The 23,796-nt window shown below is 36.4% G+C and overlaps 1 protein-coding gene across 1 annotated transcript in view; it reads left to right on the top strand.

Annotated features, from left to right (window-relative positions):
* GABRA4 (gamma-aminobutyric acid type A receptor subunit alpha4) overlaps positions 1-23,796 on the top strand; it is a 66,835-nt gene that overhangs the window by 12,987 nt on the left and 30,052 nt on the right. The window contains exons 3-8 of the mRNA XM_047092153.1: positions 3,749-3,816; positions 4,867-5,087; positions 5,262-5,344; positions 7,896-8,039; positions 8,790-8,942; positions 15,241-15,500. Of these exons, the coding sequence (XP_046948109.1) occupies positions 3,749-3,816; positions 4,867-5,087; positions 5,262-5,344; positions 7,896-8,039; positions 8,790-8,942; positions 15,241-15,500 (929 nt within the window). The remainder of the gene's footprint in view (positions 1-3,748; positions 3,817-4,866; positions 5,088-5,261; positions 5,345-7,895; positions 8,040-8,789; positions 8,943-15,240; positions 15,501-23,796) is intronic.

Below are 23,796 nucleotides of genomic sequence, written 5' to 3'. Positions count from 1 at the left end.
TACCTGCTTGGCCCCAGCCCCACTGGCCTCTTTCCTGGTCCCCGAGCACACTAAGGCCTCTCCCCCCTCTAGGCTTTCTTCCCTGAAGTTCTTTATGCCTGTGATGCAATTCTTTCGGTTCCTCCAATGCCTCATGCTTACCCTCCAGGTCTCAGTTTAAAAGTTACTGCTTTGAAGAAGGGCTAAAACATCTAGGCTTTCCCAGTCTCTAACTCAATTACCAGCCTGTTTTATATCTCTTATGAATGACAAGATCCTCCCATGTAATTTATTTCTTGATTACTTATACTCAGACTTCCCTAATAGCACGTTAACTCCCTGAGGCAGGAAGCTCTTAAGTCTTGTTTCCCACTGAAGCACCAGGGCCTAGTATGGAACCTGGAACACAGCAGGTGCTCACTCAATAGATGTTTATTGAATGAGTGTCCAAATGAAATCTCTTTACCAATCATATCTTCAGAATCTAGCTTTGTCTGAAAGACCTATGTGATCATATAAAGCAAATACTGAATAATGCCACAAACTAACTCAACAATACTAGGATTGTAATTCTGAAGGCAAACATTTTTCAAGAATCATTAAGAAAGAATTATGTAAGAATTTGAAAATAACCATTATTGGGGTGCCTGGGTGGCTCAGTCAGTTAGGCATCCAACTTCAGCTCTTGTCATGATCTTGCGGTTCATGGGTTTGAGCTCCACTTCAGGCTCTGTGCTGCCAGCTCAGAGCCTGGATCCTGCTTCAGATTCTGTGTCTCCCTCTCTCTCTGCCCCTTCCCCATTCACACACTCCTTCTCTCTCTCTCAAAAATAAAATAAACATTAAAAAATATTAAAAAAAGAAAATACCCATTATTATCATGGAATCATTACAACTATAAGAATTAGTATAACCCCATGCACCTTCAAATAAATTTGTAAGTAAAAATTACGTTGGCCTAATTCCTCTCCTATGCTTCTCTCACTCCCATAGAACATTTACGGTCTTAATATTTTATAGGACATATTTTGGTAAATACTATTCTAGAAATCAGATGAGCATTGTCTGTAAACTAGAATAACCTGAACAGCATCACCTAGGAACCTGTTAGAGACGCAAATTACCACGCTCCACTTTAGGTCAATCAGCAAGTGTAGGGTGGAGCCCAGCATTCTGTGCTCTAACAAACCTTCGAGGTGATTCTGATTCAGTTCCAATTTGAAAACCACTGCCCTAAATTGATCTTTGAAGTAACTTTTAATTTCTCAAGAATCTTGTCAAACAACAGTTCAGTTGTCAGGACACATGCAACCTTAATTGTTCTAAGTAACTTACCTCCTTTGCTCTGACATGCAGCGACTTAATGCTTTTGATACTTTAGCAGTTCTAAAGAAACTAGCAGAATAACTTGTCCCACTCTTGAACCACTTTGAGTTAAAAGCTCTGTTTTCTAAAATTCAACACACATTATCAGCTTCTTGGATTGCCTATCTATTCCTGGAACATTTTGGCTTAATGAGCTTATTGCTACCATATTTTTGTTGTTGTTTATAATTGCTCATTCAAATGAAAATTCAGTTAACTTCTCACACTTATTTTCTCTGCTTTCCAAAGGTGTTACTATTTTTTTTTAATGCAAACTCATTGGGGTGCGTGGGTGGCTCAGTCGGTTGAGCGTCTGACTCTTGATTTTGGCTCAGGTCATGATCCCAGGGCCATGGAATTGAGCCCTGTGTCAGGCTCAGCGTGAGCATGGAGCCTGCTTAGGATTCTCTCTTTCCTTCTCTCCCTAGTTCATGCTCTCTGTCTCTAAAATAAAATTTAAAATAACCTATTTATAAATGAAAAAACCTCTGATAGATCAATCTGATCTGTACCTTTTCTTTCACTATACTTACAAAGGATATATTTTTCTCTTTTAAAAAATATGTTTATTTATTCTTTGGCACAGGTCACGATCTCACAGTTTGTGGGTTCGAATCCTGCGTCAGGCTCTGCGATGACAGCTTTGAGCCTGGAGCCTGCTTTGGATTCTTTGTCTCCCTCTCTCTTTGCCCCTTCTAACTTGTGCTCTGTCTCTCTGTCTCTCTGTCTCTCTCTCAAAAATAAATAAACATTAAAAAATTTTTAATTAATTAATTTATTTTGAGGGAGGCAAAGAGAGTGTGAGTGGGGGAGGAGGGGCAGAGAGAGAGGGAGAATCTCAAGGAGGCTCTGCACTGTTATCATAGAGCTGGATGTGGGGCCCAAACTCACGAAACTGTGAGATCATGACCTGAGCCAAAATCAAGAGTCAGAAGCTCAACCAACTGAGCCATTCAGATACCCCTATTTGTCTTAAGATAGTTATTCAAGAAAGAATTTCTAATTCTCCTTCAAACCATTTTTTTTTTCCTGTGGCTCAGTCTTCATCCTATACAGGGAGAAATATTCTGATTCATTTTTATGAGGATAACTTTAGACCTAGGGCATTAAGCTATACTAACTGTTATTTGTCTTTTTCTTTTTCTTTTCTCTCTCTCTTTTTTTTTTTTTTTGGCATAAATCCAATTGTCCAACCAGTATCCAAAAGAAATAGTGCATCTTGATAGCAATGTTATTCTTTCCAGTATGGAGTATCTAGCTTCTGGCCATACAATGGTATAAACCATCATTTAAGGAAATGATGTTCAAGAGGGCAACATTTTTTTATTTTTATTAGGAATAAAAAGGTATATATATCATAATAACTATCATTATTGAGAGCATTATGTTCTAGAGATTGGGGCAAGTCATTTACATTTATTATTTTACTTAATACTCATTAAAACCTTAACCTATTAGGATTCATGACTTGACTAAGATCGTATATTTAAAAAGAGCCAAATTTAAATTCCACAATTCCTGATGTTAAGCACCATGCTAAACCCAGATTGTAGCAATTTTCCTTTGTCTAAAATCTGTGTCAGCCCCATTATCATGATGCTCCCGCCTTTCCCTTCTGCCAAACACACCCATGTATTTGTTTCTGAACCAATGCTATTTACACCTAGGAAAGAATCTCAGTAGTGGCGTTTATCAGAAGCCAAGAGAAACTACTGCTTAATAAGTACTCTTATGAGAGAGTCACTGTGTTCAGGGCCTTATGTGAGCAATTTCACTTGATCCCTATCGGTAGTCTTGCTTGATATGTGCGATTGCTGCTTTTGAGAGGTTCAGTAGCCTGCCCTTGATCAAACAGCTAGTAGGTGGCAAGAGGTGAATAGGTCTGGCTTGTAGGAGAGTTTTGTCTTTAATCTCAGTTACCGGTGGATGGTGTGCCTACTGTTAAAGGTGCCATGAATCATTTTTGTGCTCTTATTTAAGTAGAATCCTCAGCTTTCCAAAGACGACCATTATGGTTTTTCTCCTCCTCACTCTTGTGGCTAAGTTCCCTCTTTTTAACAGCTCGCTTCTTTACTAAGGGCCAATCAGATGACGGACTATAAAAAATTACAAAGGCTAAGAGTTTTTGTTCCCTGCACTGCCTTTCACAGTAGTGCCTGGTAGGTGATGTATTTCTTTAAGAAACAATGTTATCCGAAGTATTTTTTTTTTTTTTTGCCTGTAAATAAACACTGCTTTCTGGTTCTGTTATTCTTTTGTCTACATTTTTTTTTTTTGTAGAGGTGCATTATCTCACTAAATATTTAAGATGCCAGTAAAAACATGATATATCTGTATTTGCTCTATCCTCCTTGCCTGTAATATTGGTATTTTTTTTCACTCCTATTTACTTCATACCTACTAGGTCCTGTTACAGAAGTAAAAACTGACATATATGTCACCAGCTTTGGACCTGTTTCTGATGTGGAAATGGTAGGTATTTAGGAAACTTCATGTACTTTTTCTCTTTTGAAGAAAACATGCAGAAGAGAGGGCAAATGATATTTATCTTGTTAATCGCACACAGCTAGAAAGTCAAAGAGCCTCCTAATTAGACTTAAATGTTTATAAGGATAAGACATTGAATTTACATTTCAGCTCTAATATTTGAGTATTTTTTGGTTTGGAGTTATTCTCAACAAAGAAAAAAAAAAACCTTACTATTACTTGTGTCAGTGGCACAACCTTTTATGTAGTGATTTTTTTTCCTTAGAAAATTATTGAAGTGGAGAAAATTGAAGAGTGTAATTAGTTTTTGTATAAAACTATATTGTAGTCCTAACTGCATTTAGTACTCCATGTTGGCCCAACTGCTCACAACTTGCCCCCCCCCCCCATGCCTTCTCTTCCTGCCTCTTTCTCATGCTTAAAGAGGTTAGAACACCAAACACTGGTCAGGATGAATTCATCTATTCAGTTGTGCCCTCTAATATTAAATATATGTAGTTTAAAGGTTAAAGGACCTACTTTACCTTTTTTCCTTGGCCTTAGGCTCCTCGGCTAATTTTAATAAATTTTGTGAATATAAAATTGCTTTTTACATATTTTACTTGTCTTAGAGATGCCTACAATTTTATGATTAATAATACAATGATATTTGTTACACTTTTACTACACTTTTTACTTTTTTTTTTTGTTACACTTTTTACTACACTTTTACTAATTTTACTACCTGGTCTAAAGCACAACTGTAATTACTTTGTGCTGGTAGTTTTATTAAATTATAGTAATTAGTCTTGAATGATTCATGTGTATGGTAATTTATTTACCTGATGAAGTAGAAGATTAAGGTATCAAGATGGACACAACATGCTTTAATTGCTGAGAATCATTTAGCTCCATTGATGTAAGAACATTTCTGCTCCTATTAATTTAGTTTTTATTTGGGTAGTTTTTTTTTTATGAGTGGGATAGAGGCTAGAATTTAATGCATATTTATGTGTAGTCATCTGTGATTTGAATGTCACAAACTAATTTCCCTAGGAATACACAATGGATGTGTTCTTCAGACAGACGTGGATTGACAAAAGGCTAAAATATGATGGCCCCATTGAAATTTTGAGATTGAACAATATGATGGTAACAAAAGTATGGACACCTGATACTTTCTTCAGGAATGGAAAGAAATCTGTTTCACATAATATGACAGCTCCAAACAAGCTTTTTAGAATTATGAGAAATGGCACTATTTTATACACAATGAGGTAGTCAATTTTTTCTTTTTCCTTCTTTCTTTTTTATGTTTTCTTCCATTTTTTCTTCCTTCTCTCTCTCCCTTCTTCTGTCCTTCCTTCCTTCTTTTCATCCTTCTCGTTTTAGGTGTCTAAAAAATCATTTTTAAAGTGAGAGTTAATTTTAATCGCATTTTTCCATCATAGACTCACCATAAGTGCGGAGTGTCCCATGAGATTGGTGGATTTCCCCATGGATGGTCATGCATGCCCTTTGAAATTTGGAAGTTGTAAGTTACAATAAAAGTATTGTTAGAATTTATTAATATCTAACGCAAGCTGATATTTATATATGTGCACAATTTCCCATAATCCATAAATCATTGTTCATGACAATAACTGTCCAAGATTTGACTTTTAGGAGACTCTATTTTACCTAATATATTTAAATAAAGAAGTAAAAACAGCCCCTTTTCCAAAAACCAAAAATCAATTTGGACAGATAGCCCGGGTAAACTGACTCATAAATAATAGGTTGGTGGTCAGTGGTGAAATTAAGGACTTCTGAACTCCATGTGTTGGTGGTGTAACAAAGAAAGTACAAAGGATTTTTAGGGGGGGGGAGAGGGAGTAATTTAACATCGTCTATTACAAGCAGAATTCTTTATGGCAGATTTGAAAAAAGGTCAGAGTGGTTTCAGGTCTTCTTGAAATGACCAGGTTAAAATAATATCAGCAGCACTGTTAGAACCAAAGTGGCTGAAGCATGATGAAAGCATCATAAGAGATATGGTCTGATATGTAGACAGATCCAGATCATGTAGCATCTTATAGACCACATTAAGGATTAGATTCTATTGTAAATGCTACAGAAAGACTTTGGAAGGTTTTACTAGGGGATTTGGCATTCTTTAACATTTTACAATTTCATTTCAGCTTTTCTATGGAGAATGGATTGTAGGGAGACTAGAGTAGAAGCAGAGAAGAGTGGGAGGCTATTGCTTTAGTACCATCAAAGATGGCAGTGGCTTAGACAAGGACGGTACTAGAGGAGAAGCTATGAAGTAGATGATTTGCAAATATTTTGTGGAGGTGAAGGCAAGAAGGTGAAATGAATGGGTAGTAAAGAATATGGAATCCCTTCCCCCAAGCTCCCTTTACCTGAGATGGTGGAAAAATGAGATTGCTTCTTCTAATGTGTGCCTCAAATATTTGATTCACTCAGAATCTACCAAAAACAGGTGCTGGCTTTTATTATTGCTTTGGATTCTTAGTGCACTGATTGTGAAACTGTTGCCTGCTCTTACCATTGTGCGTAACTTAATGAGAACTGGCATTCACCATTCTTTGACAACCCCTAGTAATCACAGGGTTTGGTGAGCTAGGTTAAAGCTAGAGAGTCATTTACTTGCTGACCAGTGACTTAATGAGAGAAAATTAAAAAGATACATAGACAGAAAGGGCGATCTCACTGGGGCATAATTAAAATCCATTTGTACTGTAATAATTTAAATTCCCCTACAGATTGTTCTTATCTATGGGAAGTTCTTTCCTGCCCATCCACCTCTGCTGCCCATCGAGACGCACTCTTCGGAGTGACTTGCACATAGTTGGCACCAGTCAGGGTTTGCACTAGATAAAGAAATCACTCTTTGGAAGTTGGTTTGTTGGGTTGGGAATTAGAAAGAGACATTTTTTTTTTTATCGCTTTCACCCATTTTGCCCACGCCCCCACTTCCTGCCTCAAGTATTGAATCATTAAGAGGAAGGTTATTCCACCACGTTAGGATAGCCAAGAGAAGAATACCCGATTTAAAATATCATGGGCAGTAACATAGCATTCAGGGTCTTTTAAATGTATGATGAAGCATGAATATACTTTAGGCGAGAAATGTTGACACATGACTCTATACTGCTAAATGACAACACAAGCCTCCTAGTTTGTTTTGAGAAGCTGTTTGTAAAAATAATCTCCCTAGGTATCAACTCTTGTGGAATCAAACTTTCACTGAGGACCTACTGTGCTGTAGTCACTTTAGGAAGGTTTGTGGAGGGAACCGATTCATCTTGGTTCTTTTGAACTTATTTGTGTGTGAGCCAAGCTATCTGTTATGGGTAGACTGGTCAGCAAGCAGCTGGTTTCCATTTGAGTTGAACACCAAATAATAGGAAATGGGCTTAAATTGCCTCTGGGAGGGATTTGTTGAAGATGGAAAGGAAAATGTCCTGATTGTAAGAGTTTAAAGGTAGTGGAACTGGTTGTGTAATGATATTCCCTGGAGAGCTCCACAAACAGCAGAGCCAGTTGTCACTGCCGAATTGTTCCCAGAAGGCACGGGGACTGCCCAGAGGCAGTGTGGAATAGGTGACCCCTGGAGAGCTCTCCCAACAGTAGGGTTTGTTTTTGTTTTTGTTGTTGTATTATTATAGGCGGCATCTGGTACATTTCTAATTGGCAGAGTTGCCGTAGGATGGAAGGAGTCAGTGTTGGTCAAGCCCTGGAAGTGAGTGAGAATGGAAAGAAGTACTTTTTGGGGGGAGGGGTATTATTTCCGCTTTTCAACTGCTTCTCCTATTAGTATGGAAACACATCCAAGTGCCTCTCCTCCAATTTTAATCTCTCCTCCAATTCTGGACATAAGAGCAAGAAACATGCTGAGTTGCAAGACGGTTTATTTAATCTCTACAGTTTTCTAAGTCTTAAACGTGTTTTAATAAATCATGATTATTGTTTACTTTTATTCCATCTTTCTTGAACATGTGTAATATTCTTAAATGTTGACCATCAGTGCTGATGGGAAAGGACCACTGACTTTAATCACATTCTGGGCTCTCATTCAGATGCATATCCGAAGAGTGAGATGATTTATACATGGACAAAAGGTCCTGAGAAATCAGTGGAAGTTCCAAAGGAGTCTTCCAGCTTAGTCCAATATGACTTGATTGGGCAAACTGTGTCAAGTGAAACTATCAAGTCCATTACGGGTGAGATGTTTAATAATTAAAATCAATATGCTACTTGACATTCATTCTCGAGCCTGCAAGTGGGACTGAAAACAGATTCTGGGATTTGAGTCTTCTGAATCCTGGGCTTCAGAGTCTGAGAATAAGTCTACCGCTTCCTAAGTAACTTTCTTAATTGTTGCTTTCAGATGTAATATTAAAAGTACTTATCAACAGCCATTAGAAATCTTACAGTTTGTTTCCCTTATTAGCTTGTCTAAATGCCCATAAAATATACCTGAACTCAGGGATGTTAACTATGGTTCTATGTTATATGTTTCTCTTTGTATTTTTCTTTATATATATATATAACATTTAGAAATATAGCTCTTTCTGAAAACTAAGGCAGTATTTTCAAATGTGTGTGTGTTTCCATTTTTTTTTCCTACTGACTTTCCATAAAAGTTCGGTCTAAATTCTGCTCTTAGAAAATGCTGAAATTGAATGGTAATTGCTTTTGCAGTACTGGACCTTTAAAATAGACAGCGCTGCAAGAATTTTTTAAAAGTTATAGCTTAATGTATTAAATGGCTTCATCACTGTATAGAACAATAATTGTGTTCAGGGTCATTTTCCCCATAGTTAGGAACTATATATTTCTCAGTTTGCTTGCTATGCACAACAGATAATTCTTTGTCTAAAATGCTCTTTTTAGGCTGAAATATGATTATGAAGTTATTGACTAATTGCCTGCATAACCAATAATACATTTTCCTCATGTTTTATTTGTAGGTGAATATATTGTTATGACAGTTTACTTCCACCTGAGACGGAAGATGGGTTACTTTATGATTCAGACATATATTCCGTGTATTATGACAGTGATTCTTTCTCAAGTTTCATTTTGGATAAACAAGGAATCAGTTCCAGCTAGGACTGTGTTTGGTAATTGAGATTCATTTTCTTGGGTATTTTTTGTTCACATTATATTTTGATCACGATTCATGGGAATAGCTCGTAGACATAATTTTTTTTCTAAGAAAATATTAAACGGTAATATATCAAGCTGTATTCAGAAAAGAATCACATAAGCTTTCCATTTTTCCCAGCCAAGACGAATAAGGCTTGAGGGGATATGGACAGTCTATCCCTTCCTTTGGGGCCCCATCAGATTTCTCTTATTAAGACCCGGCAGATGAAGACCAAGTGTGAAACTGGATATGATTTCACTTTTGGTGACATTCTTGGGCTCCTACCTTAATGTTGTGTAATTGAATTAAAATCATATCTAGGTGTTAAAATGAAATGCACTGGGAACTTACAATAAAACAAATAAAAGTCATGGCTGAATAAATATGAAAGCCTTAGAAAAATTTGCCTTTTAATGAAGAGGAACAAAATGCAAGTGGTTTAAATGCATTGAGTTGGATGGTATTATACGCCTAGTTTATTAGCTTATTGTTATATTCTAGTTAAATCTTTTTTTCTGAACACACGATATTTTCTTCTTTTCATTTTTATAGTGGCTTTCTATATATCATATTCTAAGCTATATGAGGTCCAGAACACATCAGTTTTAAATTTTATAGCTCTTCATAAGTCTTCTACATATCAGTCATGCTTTTAAATAATATAATTAGTTATAATGGTATTTATGTAACTTAACAAATTTCTCTATTCTTTTTCTATTGATTGTGAGTAGCACAAGCATTCAGTAGCAGGATAAGAAAGAAAATGTTCCCAGTTGCTCTGGACTGGAGGTATAGTCCTCACAAGAGATGTCAATCTCCCTTTGCTTTTTCTAGTTACTAGGATTAAAGCCATGGGAGAATATTCCTTATCATACAAGAGCTGAGGGGATGGATGCTGGTGAGAAGAAACTGGGGGAAGTAGGAGCTTCTCATCTCACTTCCCCATCCTTATAGAGAACTCATAAGGTGTCTTAGTGTCCTCAGTGCACGTGAATGTGAGGACATTTTCCACAGACACTGCACCCACCCTCCTTTAGTCTTAGGTTTACTCAAGAACCCTACTGGGGAAACCACTGCATAAGGTCAATCCTGGGGGCAGGGTATGACCCCAGGAGGGTAGTGAGCAGGTATCATGGCACTGCCTTCTTCATAGAGTTGCAAAGGTTCAGTTAAAGAATAAATCCATGTTGCAAGTGTTGAATAAATTTTACCTATTAAAAACGTATGTAAAAATGAAACAGAAAATAACAAATCTAAGCTTCGCACCATAACAGATTGGGGTTTGAAACTGGAATCTGGCACTTATTTTCTCCATCCATATACATATCCATGCTAATACATCTCTCTTTCATAGACTAGTGAGGATGTGGATTTATGTGCGGTCCTCATCACAGGGCATATGGTGCACTTAGTACATATTAGTTACTCTCTCTCATACTTCTCTGACAGAGAGGAGATTTACTTTGTTGTGACTTGATTTCCTTGATTTTTAGTTGCTTTTTCAAGAGGACATATATTGTTCTGTTGTGTAATTCCAGGCACTCTGCTAAGTCCTTTATGCTCATTATCTCATTTAGTGCCCATACTAATCTTGGGTGTTTCCATGTCATGTTGAGTCAGCCTGACTGGGCAGGAAGTACCTGCTGAGGCTGAGCATCAGACCAAAGTTCTTTAACTTTCCCTGGCACCAATAATATCAATATTGCAGGAACTATTTCATTGATAATAAAAGTAAAATCACTTATTTTTATCATCTTTTCTCTGTGGTCTTAAAGAACACCTAGAACAGAAAATACTGACCCATCATTTGTGCATCTGATGAAGGTATAATAGTATCTTAAATACAGATTCTGCAGCCAAGGTTCTAACCACTAGGTCTGCCACTGATTTGCTGACAAACCGTCAGTGAGTTGCTTCTGCTCTTTTCCGCAAGTGTTACAACAGGACACATGGTTGTACCTACTTCACAGGGTTGCTATGAGGATTAAATAAATTAATTTGGATAGAGCACTTGAAGGAATGCCTATCACACAATGCATTTTATTTCAATGTTGATTATTATAAGTCTACCCTGCCACCTACCTCATTTGAGACCACCACTTGATACTATAATTAAAGCTTCTCTGTAGTTTATGTTTATTGTGATTGCTTGATAAGCTTTGGGTGCTTTTTCGGTTCAACACAAACTGGTAGCCACTGTCTCACTTGTCCCCAAATAATGGAAATCGCCAGTGGGGCGGAGAAGGATAACATTGATTACAGCTGTAGCCACCCAACATTTCCTACAGATTTCTTGATAACGCAGACACTGTGAGGAAATTAAGTAGCATGTAGTAAGGATAAGATGTGCCATCTTGTGTAATCTTCACAATAGCTCAGCAAGGTAGGTGTTATTAATTTTTCATGGAGAAGCAAAAGAACCCAGAGAAATCAAGAAACTTGTATAAAGTCACCTACTTATAAGTGATGGACCCAGGACAGTTTCTGTCTAACGTTGAGAACTCTGCCATTTCTACTCTGTCATTCTGTCTTCACAGGAAGTATGATGTGGGCACTTGTGGAGTATTCCAGAGCTACTGAGTGAGATTGTATGGATGTGTGCTGAAGATAATTTGTGGGTAGCTTTTTCCATTTGAACTGTGACATTTGCCTGTCTTGAGCTTATGTGCCGAGATGTTGGTTTTGATTGACCAGGGAAATTATGCACAATAATGAAGTCTTGAAATGTCTAAGATGTGTCAGGATGGTAGTTATTAAATTGTTCATTGAGGCCCTGAGATGGTATTTTCCTAAGGAAGTTAAGTTTAAAGTGTTTGGGGGATCATTGGCAATCTATTTCATATGAGATTCAAGTAAAAAATTCATTCTGGATTAATATTTTTTCCCCTAATTTTCATTTCCCTCTTCATTCAGGGAGAGAATTTGCTGGGTCAGAGATATCACTGGAAATCATGCAAAAACAGACTCCTCTTCAAAAAAATTAGTGTAACTATGAGAAGCAGAGTGTTCTACATTCTCTCCAAAGGCCTTCTATCTGCAAAGTTGCATGCCTTTAAGTCTTCTAATTATTCCAGTATAGTAAAATGTTAAACCAGAGTAAATGCCAGCTGGCATGTCTAAATCATTACTAGTTCATTTTCTTGGAGTGGCCGGCCAAAAATTTACTCTTGTGCACAGTCTTAGCCCACTCTTCCACGTCCTCTCCCAGCTCCCGGGCCAGCCAATATGGTACATATTCAGCATTATAAAAGCAGGTACTGGCATCAATACTTGAATGTGTCAAAAAAAATCCTGTGGTTGTTGAAGTGTTTTGAGGGTAGATGCCAGCAAAGCCATTTAGAGCAGATGCAATGTCTTCCTAGATGCAGAGGAAGCATGGCTTCTTATCCAAAGGGTTGGCTTCTGTTTGCAATTCTTTTAGTATTTATTGAACCAAATGCTCTGTCTAAAAACAGCTGTAATAAGCACATTCCTGTCATGCTAGTGCTTTCTTTAAATTTGATCACCAGGCAGACAGAACTTTTTAATGTCTAAAGAAAAGGATGGCAACTTCAAACACTTAGCCAATTGTTTATGCAGGCTACCTTTCCTAACTTTGCCAATAGTCAGGAAAGATGAACCATAGTATCATATATCCTTCAAGGGCTATTCTACAAACTTTAAAACTAAATTGACTCAAAACAGTGAAAAAGGAATGGAAAGTGGCCACATATCCAGGATTTTTTGCATTTATGTCCCTAGCATAATTTAACATCTTCATGAAACTGGGGATTTACCCTCCTTAATGATCAGAAAGTAATTTTGGGGTTCATGGGTCAATAATTGCATTAATATCCTACTTACTTACATTAACAAAGGAATTTCTTTCTATGATAGCAGGAGAAGACAAAGACCATTACTTGAGGTCTGAGGGAGAAATTGTTCTAGTACAAGAAACAAATGTTCAAAGCAACATGGGAAATCCCAAATTGCTTATAGTTGGGTTTGAGTTTTCCTTTTTTGTTATCACCTGCTCTGTGGAATTTCCTGAGTTCTGAGTAGTATTCTTATTTAGGCTGCACTGTTCATGTTTTATTCCCAAGTGTTTTCAGCATAGTTTTTAGAAGGGGAAGTAAGGAAGTTGTAGAACATTTTTGAATTCTTAATAGACCATTAAACTTAAATTTTTATGAATAAGAAGAAAAACTTTGATTTATTTTCAAACTATGTAGCTAAAATTTTTTAAATTAATTTACATTTCATAGGCAGCATGGGAAAGCTGACATTTTTTCTGAGATTCAAAATGGAGGCCTAAAAGTTCTAAGGTCTCTTTCTGAAATGAAGCCCAATAAATTCCCAATACTCCATTTTCTAGCTATTTTCATATCTCCTTATTTCACCAAGCATACATTTTAAAATCTGTTTTAGACAAATAAAACTCTAAAAAAAATCACCATTATTTTTTTAAAAGGAAATACAACCAAATCCTCAAATTTCTTTCTCTATTTATGGAATATTTTTAAAAGATCTATAGTTTATATACTGCAAGTAGCTTTAACTTTTTTATGTTCTAAAATTGACAATTAAGAGGGGACTAGAGAAAAAAATGGGTTGGCGAGCAGGTGAAAAAATGAGTTTTTATTTCTTATGCATTCGTCATGTATCCAGCACTATATGAGGTATGGTCTGTCCTGAAGAAATGTTAGATATTTATGCCCTCAAGGAGGCTACACTAAATCAAGTTGTGGAAACAGGCTTACATACATGGAATAATTAGGGAACAAGGAAGAATATAATTAAATGCTGAGTTGAGGAGACAATATAATTTCTCCCTAAGCTCAAATATTATTATTCCTTTACTGCATGGGGCTCACTTTTTCTTCAGTTTGACATGTATTATTTGGCTTTCAACTAAGGATTGACATGGATTGGAATATATAGTTTAGGTGTCTCCATCATCATCATCATCATTATCATCATCATCATCATCATCATCACTATCTTCCTCCTCCTCATCCCCCGACATCTGGGTGTGTCAATTCATGAGCTATCCTGAGCATTATATAGAATGAGTTTAAATGGATATAGTAAATTCTCACAGAAATTTCCAAGCTTAACTAGATAACATAGATTAAATATACAGATAGACAAAGATGCAGAGAGTCAACTATTAGCATCTTTAAATAATGCATTTCTCTATAGTTCTCGTGGCAAGTGGAATTTTTATACTGAGAATGGGGACTAACCTTTTTTTTAGGTTGAGGAGAAGGCTTCCCTGGAAATGATATGCTTTGGAAGCCTGTTGATGAAAGAGAAGTACTTCTATTCCTGTTGCAAAGATTTTCCTGCCTACCACGAACTGATGCATGGTAGATGTCCAATATTTAAAACAAAATTATTCTAGAAATCAATTTTTTCAGAAATCTACATGTACTGCCTTTTATAAATTAAGCTCTTTCACAACTAGATTATTGTTATTTTATTATTATCTTAATTCAATAGGTAATATTCACTTAAGGATTGTAAATATCTATAATTCATGCTTTTTCTGGTAATGATTCTCAATAGCAATGGGCCATACCTATCCCAGAAATTTTGATGGTCCAAATTACAATGCTATCAACTTCTCACTTCTGGTTGAGAATTGAATACTCCAATAAGTCACACATCCTGTTAGATGGATGTGTTGACTTTCTCAGGTATGTTGGCTCAGATACGAATACCAATCCAATATATGACAGGTGCCTTATATATTTGTAATCTTTATAGCAACCCCAAAAGGTAAGTATCAAATGAAGCCCAGTGAGTTTTCCTTACTTAATCCAGGTGGCACTGAGCCAATGATTAATATAGAGGCAGGATTTTAGTTATATCTGTGTCTTACTCAAAAACCTGTGCTGGAGCGCCTGGGTGGCTTAGTTGTTTAACCATCCGACTTTGGCTCAGGTCATGATCTCACCGTTCGTGAGTTCAAGCCCCACATCGGGCTCTGTGCTGACAGCTCAGAGCCTGGAGCCTGCTTCAGATTCTGTGTCTCCCTCTCTCTGCCCCTTCCCTGCCCACGCTCTGTCTCTCAAAAAATAAACAAAACATTTAAAAAATTAACAAAAAAACCTGTGCTAATTTCACTGAACCACTAGGATTCAAATCTTCCACTAAAGATGGTTTGGTTTGAGATATTGAAAAATTTGTAACCCCTACCCCACCAAATCCCTAGGTTTGTTGGTTTGTTGGTTTGGTTTCATAGAAGTAATGGTAAAGTATTTTGTCTCTTTGCTCTTTTGCTTTTGAAGGGATAACCACAGTCCTCACCATGACCACACTGAGCATCAGTGCCCGGCATTCTTTGCCCAAAGTGTCCTATGCTACTGCCATGGATTGGTTTATAGCTGTCTGCTTTGCTTTCGTATTTTCCGCACTTATTGAGTTTGCTGCTGTCAATTATTTTACCAATATTCAAATGGAAAAAGCCAAAAGGAAGTCATCAAAAGCCCCCCAGGAGATCCCGGCTGCTCCAGTGCTGAGAGAAAAGCATCCTGAAACACCTCTACAGGTATTTGACTTAATATCCTTCAGTTTAAGATTTCAACTTTTTGGGCAGATTTGCATTGCCAGGGGAAAAACTGAGAATTTGAAAATCCCAATAACAATTTGCGAGTTATTTAAAGTCTGGAAAAATATAAAAGGATAATTGTAAATTTCAACTTTAACACGGTGATTAGTGGCCTAAAAATGAAACAGATTTGGACGAGCTAGATTTACGTGGAGCTAGTTGTTTGTAACTTGCTGCCAGAATTAAAAAAGATTTTTGACAGGCAAAATCTTAGGTATACTCTTAAGAGGAACCTATGGATATCTTTGAGTGGGTTGACAAAGCATTTTGGTAGAGTTCATTGAACAAAATAAAGCAGTGGTTCTTAACATGATCCCACATTAGCACTATCCCATGGGGCTGGATGGGGCCTGTGCCCTTGTATTAAACGAGAAAATAAAACCAATAAACAAAACACCCATAGTTGTAGTCGATGTCCGCCAAAGACTGAGAATTCTTATCCTAAGGGAACAGACCTAAAAGGATGTAAAAACCTAAGAGCTACTGTAATTTGCATTGAGCACATTAGTGATTCTGCAATAAAAAATTCAACCACAAGTAATGGTTTAAAACTCTTTTGCCCAAATCACAGTATATATAATGATCGACTTTATTGTGTGTAGATAATAACTTATTCCCTGTATTTGTTAAATCATTCATTAATTCCTTCATTTTCTAACTCCAGCAAATACACATTCATTGCCAACCACGTGACAGACTCTGTTTTGGTCTGAGAATCAACAGTGTAGGTAACCCCCTCCTAAACAAATATCCCGCTCTATGGAGCTTATATTTAAGTGTGTAGAATGAGGAGAGGGAGACAGATCGTTTAAAATCATCTGCATAAATAGGGGCATCTGGGTGGTTCAGTTGGTTAAGCATCAGACTTCTGCCTAGGTCACAATCTCTCTCAGTTCTCTTGCGGTCCATGAGTTCAAGCCCTGCCTCCGGGCTCTGTGCTGACAGCTCAGAGCCTAGAGCCTGCTTCGGGTTCTGCCTCCCTCTCTCCCTGCCCTTCCCCCGCTCACTCTTTGTCCTTCTCTGTCTCTCAAACATGAATAAATGTTAAAACTTTAAAAAACATGCGCATGTTAGATGCCGACAGTGCTGTGATAGTGCAGAAGCACCTAAGAGGAAGGAAGCGCTGCCGCATTGTGAGAGGGCTGGGGTGCCATTCAGAATACAAGTGGTCGGGGGAAGTCTTCTGCGGGAAGGTGCGTGGGCGGGGGTGGTGGCATGCAGGTGGTCGGAGAAGTCCTCCGCGGACACAGCGGTAGAACAAATCAGGTTCCATGCTCGCTCTAGCAGGGATTAACTGGTGAAGTGTCAACAACCTATAGCTCCTACGAGCTCCAGGCACTGGTTCTCTAAGAATAACACGTGAGCAGGTAGGAAAATTATTGCCCTTTCCATTAAGTCCATTTGAATTGACTTAATTTACATTTTCCTCTAGAGTAAACCGTTTCGAAAAATTTTCGAAATCATTAGAATGGATTTTGTACACTGTATTCAGTTAAAAAAAAAACTGATTATCTGCCGTTTTAGCCCTTTCCCATTACCCACGGGTAGATTTATGCCCTCTCTGACTTTTATTGTGATTTTAGTTGTTTTGCTCTCTTGTAGGCCTTGGTAGAAAAATTCTATTTACTATTTCTTTCAAAAAAAAGTTAAGTCTTGGATATTTGTTTATGTATGTATGTATTCATTTATTTAACTGTTTCTGTGTTCTAATTGTTGATTCATGATTTATTTTATTTCCATCTTTTTGTAGGTTAATTGTGTTACTCTTTTCTAGTTTTTTGGTTAATTCTTAGTAATTTGTTTTCACTGTTTCTTCTTTAATAATAGTTTCCTTTATTGCAATGAGCTATATTGCATACACCCTTATCCATAGTTAATAACTTTTGATATATATTACCATAATTATTTGCAAAATATTCTACAATTACACGATTGTTTTTCTCTATGATATTTGGAAGATAAAATTTCCAAAGTGGAATTGGTTTATTTATTTAGCTCCACTGTCCATTTCTAGTTGTATCACATTGTGTTCAGAAATGTTACCTGTATAAATGTAGATGTTTTCATACTTCCATTGTGTTCTGTATTATGTTAAAAACTTATAAATGTTTGATGGCAATTTGAAAGAAGTTGATTTTTAGTTATTAAATCAATTTTACTTAAAACATTATTATTTCATTTGTCTAACAAATCACCTCTTGTCTTCTTGATTTTTCAAATACCAAGAAAGACACAAAAAATTCTCCCACTAATATGAGCCTGTGTCAAATTTTTTTTTTTGCATTTTAACTTTTTTTGTTTTATACACTTTGATACCCTGATATTCAACATGTAAAGATTCATATCTGCTCTATTTTCATATCCGTATATATATTTAATTGTAAAATAACCTTTTTTTGGTCCCATATAATACCTTTTCCCTTGAATTCTATTTGGTCTGATTTTTATATTTTTTGAATTCTTTCTTAATATTAGCTTTTGCTATATATCTTTCTCACAAAATTTCTTAGTGTTTATTTTTTCATGTACTTTGGAAGCTATATATATCTTTATATCACTAGTGGTTAATTTTAAGTATTGAAACAAGATATTTCTACTAATGATTTTCTAATAATGTTGGAAGCGTAAATCATTCTGACTCTCCCATGTAGCTGCTAACCTCCCCCAACCCCAGGATTGCTCAAGTCCAGAGATTCTGGATTTGGAGACATATTTTATATACATATTTTTTCTATTTGTGATGAGTTGGCATAGTTCTTTTCATTTTTGCAATGTGAACTTGCCCTAGTGCTATAATGGAATGTTATCAACACTTAAAAGTACCACTTAATCAGAATCAAGTTATTTTGCAGAATTTCCAAAGGTGGGAAGAGATCCAATAATCTTCTATTTGTTCCCTTAAATATATCACTTGGTTGGAGTAGTTGCCATTGTCAGTAAATGCTTGGTTGAGCACACGCAATTGGCTAAGTCCACTCTGATTCAGTAACTCCTCTTGGCAGGCTGGGCCACAACCTGTGTGCAAATGACATACCCAGAGTCAAGAATTCATAGTATTTAAAGGTTGGGAAGGAAATCTGGTCAAAATATGCATCGTAGGCTTCCGGTCCTCTACAATATGTGATTGTTTGTGTATGATAACCCAGATCTCCACAGCAGTTTACTTGACGAATATCTGTGTTCCAAAGACAGTGATTAATGGGTTAGCCCATCCTCCTAACTCCAGATTGCTGCCAGAGCATAGCTGACGTTGCAGTGTCAGTTGTCATTGAATGGCTTTAGTATCAAGTTCAACTTTGAAGGTTGAAAACACATTAAAACTGAGAGAAGGAGAGTGTGAGGAACAGAGAGAGAGAGAGAGAGAGAGAGAGAGAGAGAGAGGGAGAATAAAATTTAGGAGGAGAAAGAATATCTTAAGAGTAACATTTTAAAATATGTTATTGGAAGGAAATATTCTAAAAATATATAAGGTTTGGATTTTCAGTAGAAATTCTAATCAGACAGCTGAAATTTGCTTATTCAAATATGTATTCCAGCTTGTGTGACTGTTTACTTATTTGAATGAAGCTGCCTTTGTTTAAAATATGCTTAAACCCCTTATTTGGAATTGCCCTCAGAGACTACATGACATTTGGTAATTTTGTCTTTGGGTAAGGTCACTAGTGGTTTGATTCATTGTCACTATATGTGTCCTATGGCCAGTTAATGGCCTAGCAGAGGTGTATGGTGACCACTTCTATTCTTTGGGAATTGGAAAGCGTATGGTTTATGGAATATTCATGAAGCAAGGAGAAAAGGCCGATTGGCAGAATCCAAGGGCAGCTATGGGCAGCTTGAATATGTCTTTGGGCATCTCAAGAGGCAAAGCAGCTGTTATGCTTCTCTTACCTTAATTCTGCCTTTGATTCTGTCCTTCCAGTATTTGAGTTGATCTTCACTGTTGTGGTTGTACCCTTTCATATCCTCACTACTTCTTAGAGTATCTACTCTTTAACTGATGCAGGTGATTTGGATTAATAGGATGGTTTAGAGAATAACTATAAAAGGAGAAGATTTCTCAAAATCATATTTTAAAAACTCATTTGAAAATATATCCTGTAGTCCTTGTTCAGTTAGAAAGTATGCATTTATGAGTATATGTGGTATCTTGTGAAAAACATCCAATGATATAATGACTAAAATTACTTTGGCTTTTAAATTGTGTCAGGTACTATGTGATAGGCTTTACATGTGTTACTTCATTTCAAGATCATGATAACTGTTTTACAAATGAAGAAACTGAGGCTTGCAATTGTTAGGTGATGTAGTCAAGAAATGGTAAACCAATATTTAGATTAATTCAGCTGCATCTGAATGTAAAACTTGTTCTCTTTTATTAAAACTCTGTCTTGTACTATTTAATTTATGATATACTTATGAATAATAGTCATTAGAATGTATATATTATACACACGCATAAAATGATCAGCCCAATAATCTTTTGTTCATATTTCTATGAATAAATAACAATGGCAAAATATTCTGAATGGTTTTTACATGTCAGTGACAAGAACTTTTACAGACATTGTATACATAACTTAATTTAAAAAACTTTTAAGATGTGTCCTGTTGTAATCCATGTTTTACCAGTAATGAAATTGATAGAGATCAAGTGATCTTCCCCAAATCATTTATCTGGTAGGTTGCAGGGCTGGGCCAACAAAACCCATACTTTTAAGCCTAAAGCTTTAACGATGGATTAGAAATGTTGAGTGACAGAAATGGAGGATGAGATGGTGGTGGCATCATTCACTAGAACAGAGAAGAGCAGTGAACCACATTTAATGAAGAAGCTAAATGAGTTCAAGTTTAGATAGTGGCAATTCTGTAGCAGGGCATTGTCTCCCTTCACACGATAATGATTTCTGTTTTCAGACTGCAGCATACCTTTCCATTCCCATCTACTCAATTTCTTTGTCTGTTTCCTTTTCACCATAACTATTCTTCATGGACTTTTCATAGATTCTTACAAGGATATTTTTAAAATATGTTTTTTAATTTATTTATTTTGAGAGAGCAAGAGCGAGGGAGGGAGGGGCAGAGAGAGAGAGAGGGAGAATCCCATGCAGGCTCTGTGCTGTCAGTGCAGCTCTGCTGGACTGATGGGGCTCGATCCCACGAGCCAGGAGATCTTAACCCGAGATGAGACCAATACCCAGATGTTTAACTGACTGAGCCACCCAAGCGCCCCTTTTACAGAGATATTTACAAAATTAAAGAGCTATTTGCTCTACTTAGAGTCTTTAATAAAAAGATGATATAAAAAATAAATAAAAAATTGAAGGTTCCTCTTGAATTCAGTAACTCAAGTGCACTCATGAGAATCTCCTTTTTTACTACCCACTGTTGAAAGTCAAACTCAAGCCATATTTCCCATGTATGTGTCTCATTCTGACTGAGCTCAGGAATCTCAAGGACATGGTCTCAAGGATCCACATTTACAAACTGGGGGTGATGAGAGAACCTACTGAAAAGGCTTATCATGAGGGTTTAATAACATCATACAGGTAAAGTACATAGTGCAAGATTAATGCCCAGTAAATAATTGTGCGATTATTATTATCCTTTATTTCTTGAACCGTCTTCAACATTTAAAATATATATCACAACATTTATCATTTATAATATCCTAAAGTATTTTGCATTACTAAATTGTTTCATATGTGATTGCTGTATTTACCTAGTTTAGATGGCTAGCTCCTTAATAACATTGATTGTGGCTTTATTCTATTTTCTCACACAACATAGTGCATGGTGTTTAGAAATTACAGTTTATTGACGGATTATAAGGAGTCAACTATAGGAATCAGACAATGGGAAATGTGGTGCCTCTGAAATTATATATTTATCAACCATGTCCAAAAACATTTGTATTTTATGTAACGTTCTTTCTCGTCAGAGTAAATGTGAACATCAAACAGATGTTAGTAGTGAGCTAGAGCCTGGTCACTGTGAGCAGCTATAACAACTGATATTCAGTCTTAGCATTCTGAGATGCACATGTCAACAGTGGAACTTACCTAGTGGGCAGCAATAGAAGACTGAGGAGGACACTTTGAAAAAAAAAATAAAACAAAAAAAAAAAAACTCAGTAAATCTACAAGTGCCACTGTGCATTAAGAGGAAAGCATTGGGGCGCCTGGGTGGCTCAGTCAGTTACACACCTGACTTCGGCCAAGGTCATCATCTCACGGTTTGTGGGTTTGAGCCCCGCGTCGGACTCTGCGCTGACAGCTCGGAGTCTGGAGCCTGCTTCGGATTATTATGTCTCCCTCTCTCTCTGCCCCTCCCCCACTTGTGCTCTCTCTCTCTCTCTCTCTCTCTCTCTCTCTCTCAAAACTAAATAGAACATTTAAAAATTAAAAAAAGAGGAAAGCATTATTTGTTGTCCTTTGGTCAATTTAGTCATACCACTTACACACATGTCAATGACTGTTAGCAACATCAGTGTTAAATACAATGATTTCCTAGTGATTGGTAATACACAAGCATCATTTCATTGCAACAGGGTGTACAAACTAGGTCAGTTTCAGATTTTCGTTTTAATCACTCTCGAAACTCCACTTAGAAATGATGTTCTTTAAATAGTTTAAGCTAACATGCAAGAAACTTTCATTTTTCCATTTGTCCATATTTCTTTCATTTCTTAACTTAGTTTAAAGTTCCCTTTGCAGTTTGCAAAAGGACATGAAGCACTGCTGTCAGTTCACTTGACATTTACGTATGTTCGTGACACTAGTTTAATGGCATTCTTTAAATCATATATAAATTGTACCTCCCCAAGCCCATACCTTGTTCAGTACAGGATGTTCTGTAGTTAGTAATTCTTTTTAGGCAATGAGTCATTACTTAATCTCACAATTACTAAACTGTATGATTTATGTCAAGAATAACAGAATTTTGTCTCATTCCCAGCCGTATTTTTTATCTTTTTGTATTATTACGTGTCTTGTGCAGCTTCATGAGAAATTGTCTTGTTGCTAATCCTTGAAAACAAATCTAGTCATTTAACAAGCATTTACCAAACAACTGCTATGCACAGTCACCGTGCAGGGCACACAGGATTCAAAGGCAAAACCTAGGAGTGTTGTCTAGTGAAGGGGAGAGGCTGTTAGTCTTGTGAGTTAGTAGCATAGTTAGTATATAGAAGTGTCGTCTGAGTCCTGGTTTTAGATTAATACAAGCAAACTTTTAGTAGTGGGAACTCACTCTCAAATCTTGCTGCTACCTTAGATCTATCTGCTGAAATACCAATCTCTATATTCAATTACATTTTGGGAACCTATTATATTTATGAACATATTTATGAAATACCTATTAAGTGTCAGTATGCTAAGAATACTGTACTCACTCCCTTCATAGATATGAGAATAGTAGTGAAGGTCAACATTCAATGATTAATTTCAAATAATTAAATAACGATTAATGTACAAAATGCTGTGAAAGAGAAGCAGAGAGGGTAATAAGTTATCTCAGAGAGAATTAAGCTGAGACTTCACATTATTTTTTTGAAATGCAAAACATGGCAAGTTAAGGGACATCATTCAAAATGACAAATGGAGGAGAAGCAATCAGTTTTAGTAGCTCATTGAAACCATAATGTGCATATTTTGGTGACTATTGATAATAATCACATGGGTAGAAAAATGCCAACATTAGCAGCATGATTAAAAATTTAGTCTGTTTATTTCTACAGAATGGGAAATGCCATAATTTTAATGCTGTATTAGGAAGGCTAGATACATTAGCTGTATTAGTGTTCAAGGAAAGAGTAAGGTGTCTTATAAACGTAGTATAATACAGTGTAGGGTGTGTGTGTGTGTGTGTGTGTGTGTGTGTGTGTGTCTATGTGTGTGGTATGGATATAGATTAATAGTAAATCCATTTTTTTATTTTCATGTATTCTATGTTTACAAATATGGCAAAGGAAGAAGCTGTGAAGTGTATTTACATATTACATGGAATTTGGGGAGGTAGCATGTCATTACTATGATGATCATCATTTTTTTTATTGTCTACAATGTACTATATAGATATGTACATATATGTATATATTTATATATATCCCATATATGTGTGTGTATATGTGCATAATACATAGGGCTAGTTACTTTACATACGCTATCTCTAATTTCTACAATGAGCCCCAGGATGAATTGTCGTGTTGTTATACACATAATTTTATGGTTGAGGAAAA

Source organism: Lynx rufus, unplaced genomic scaffold (assembly GCF_022079265.1).
Source record: "Lynx rufus isolate CCGP_SWC_20201006 ecotype Redwood Valley unplaced genomic scaffold, mLynRuf1.p SCAF_3, whole genome shotgun sequence".
In the NCBI taxonomy this organism is placed as follows: Eukaryota; Metazoa; Chordata; class Mammalia; order Carnivora; family Felidae; genus Lynx; species Lynx rufus.
Note: the sequence above shows the minus strand (reverse complement) of the source record. Positions and strands in the feature narration are given on the sequence as shown.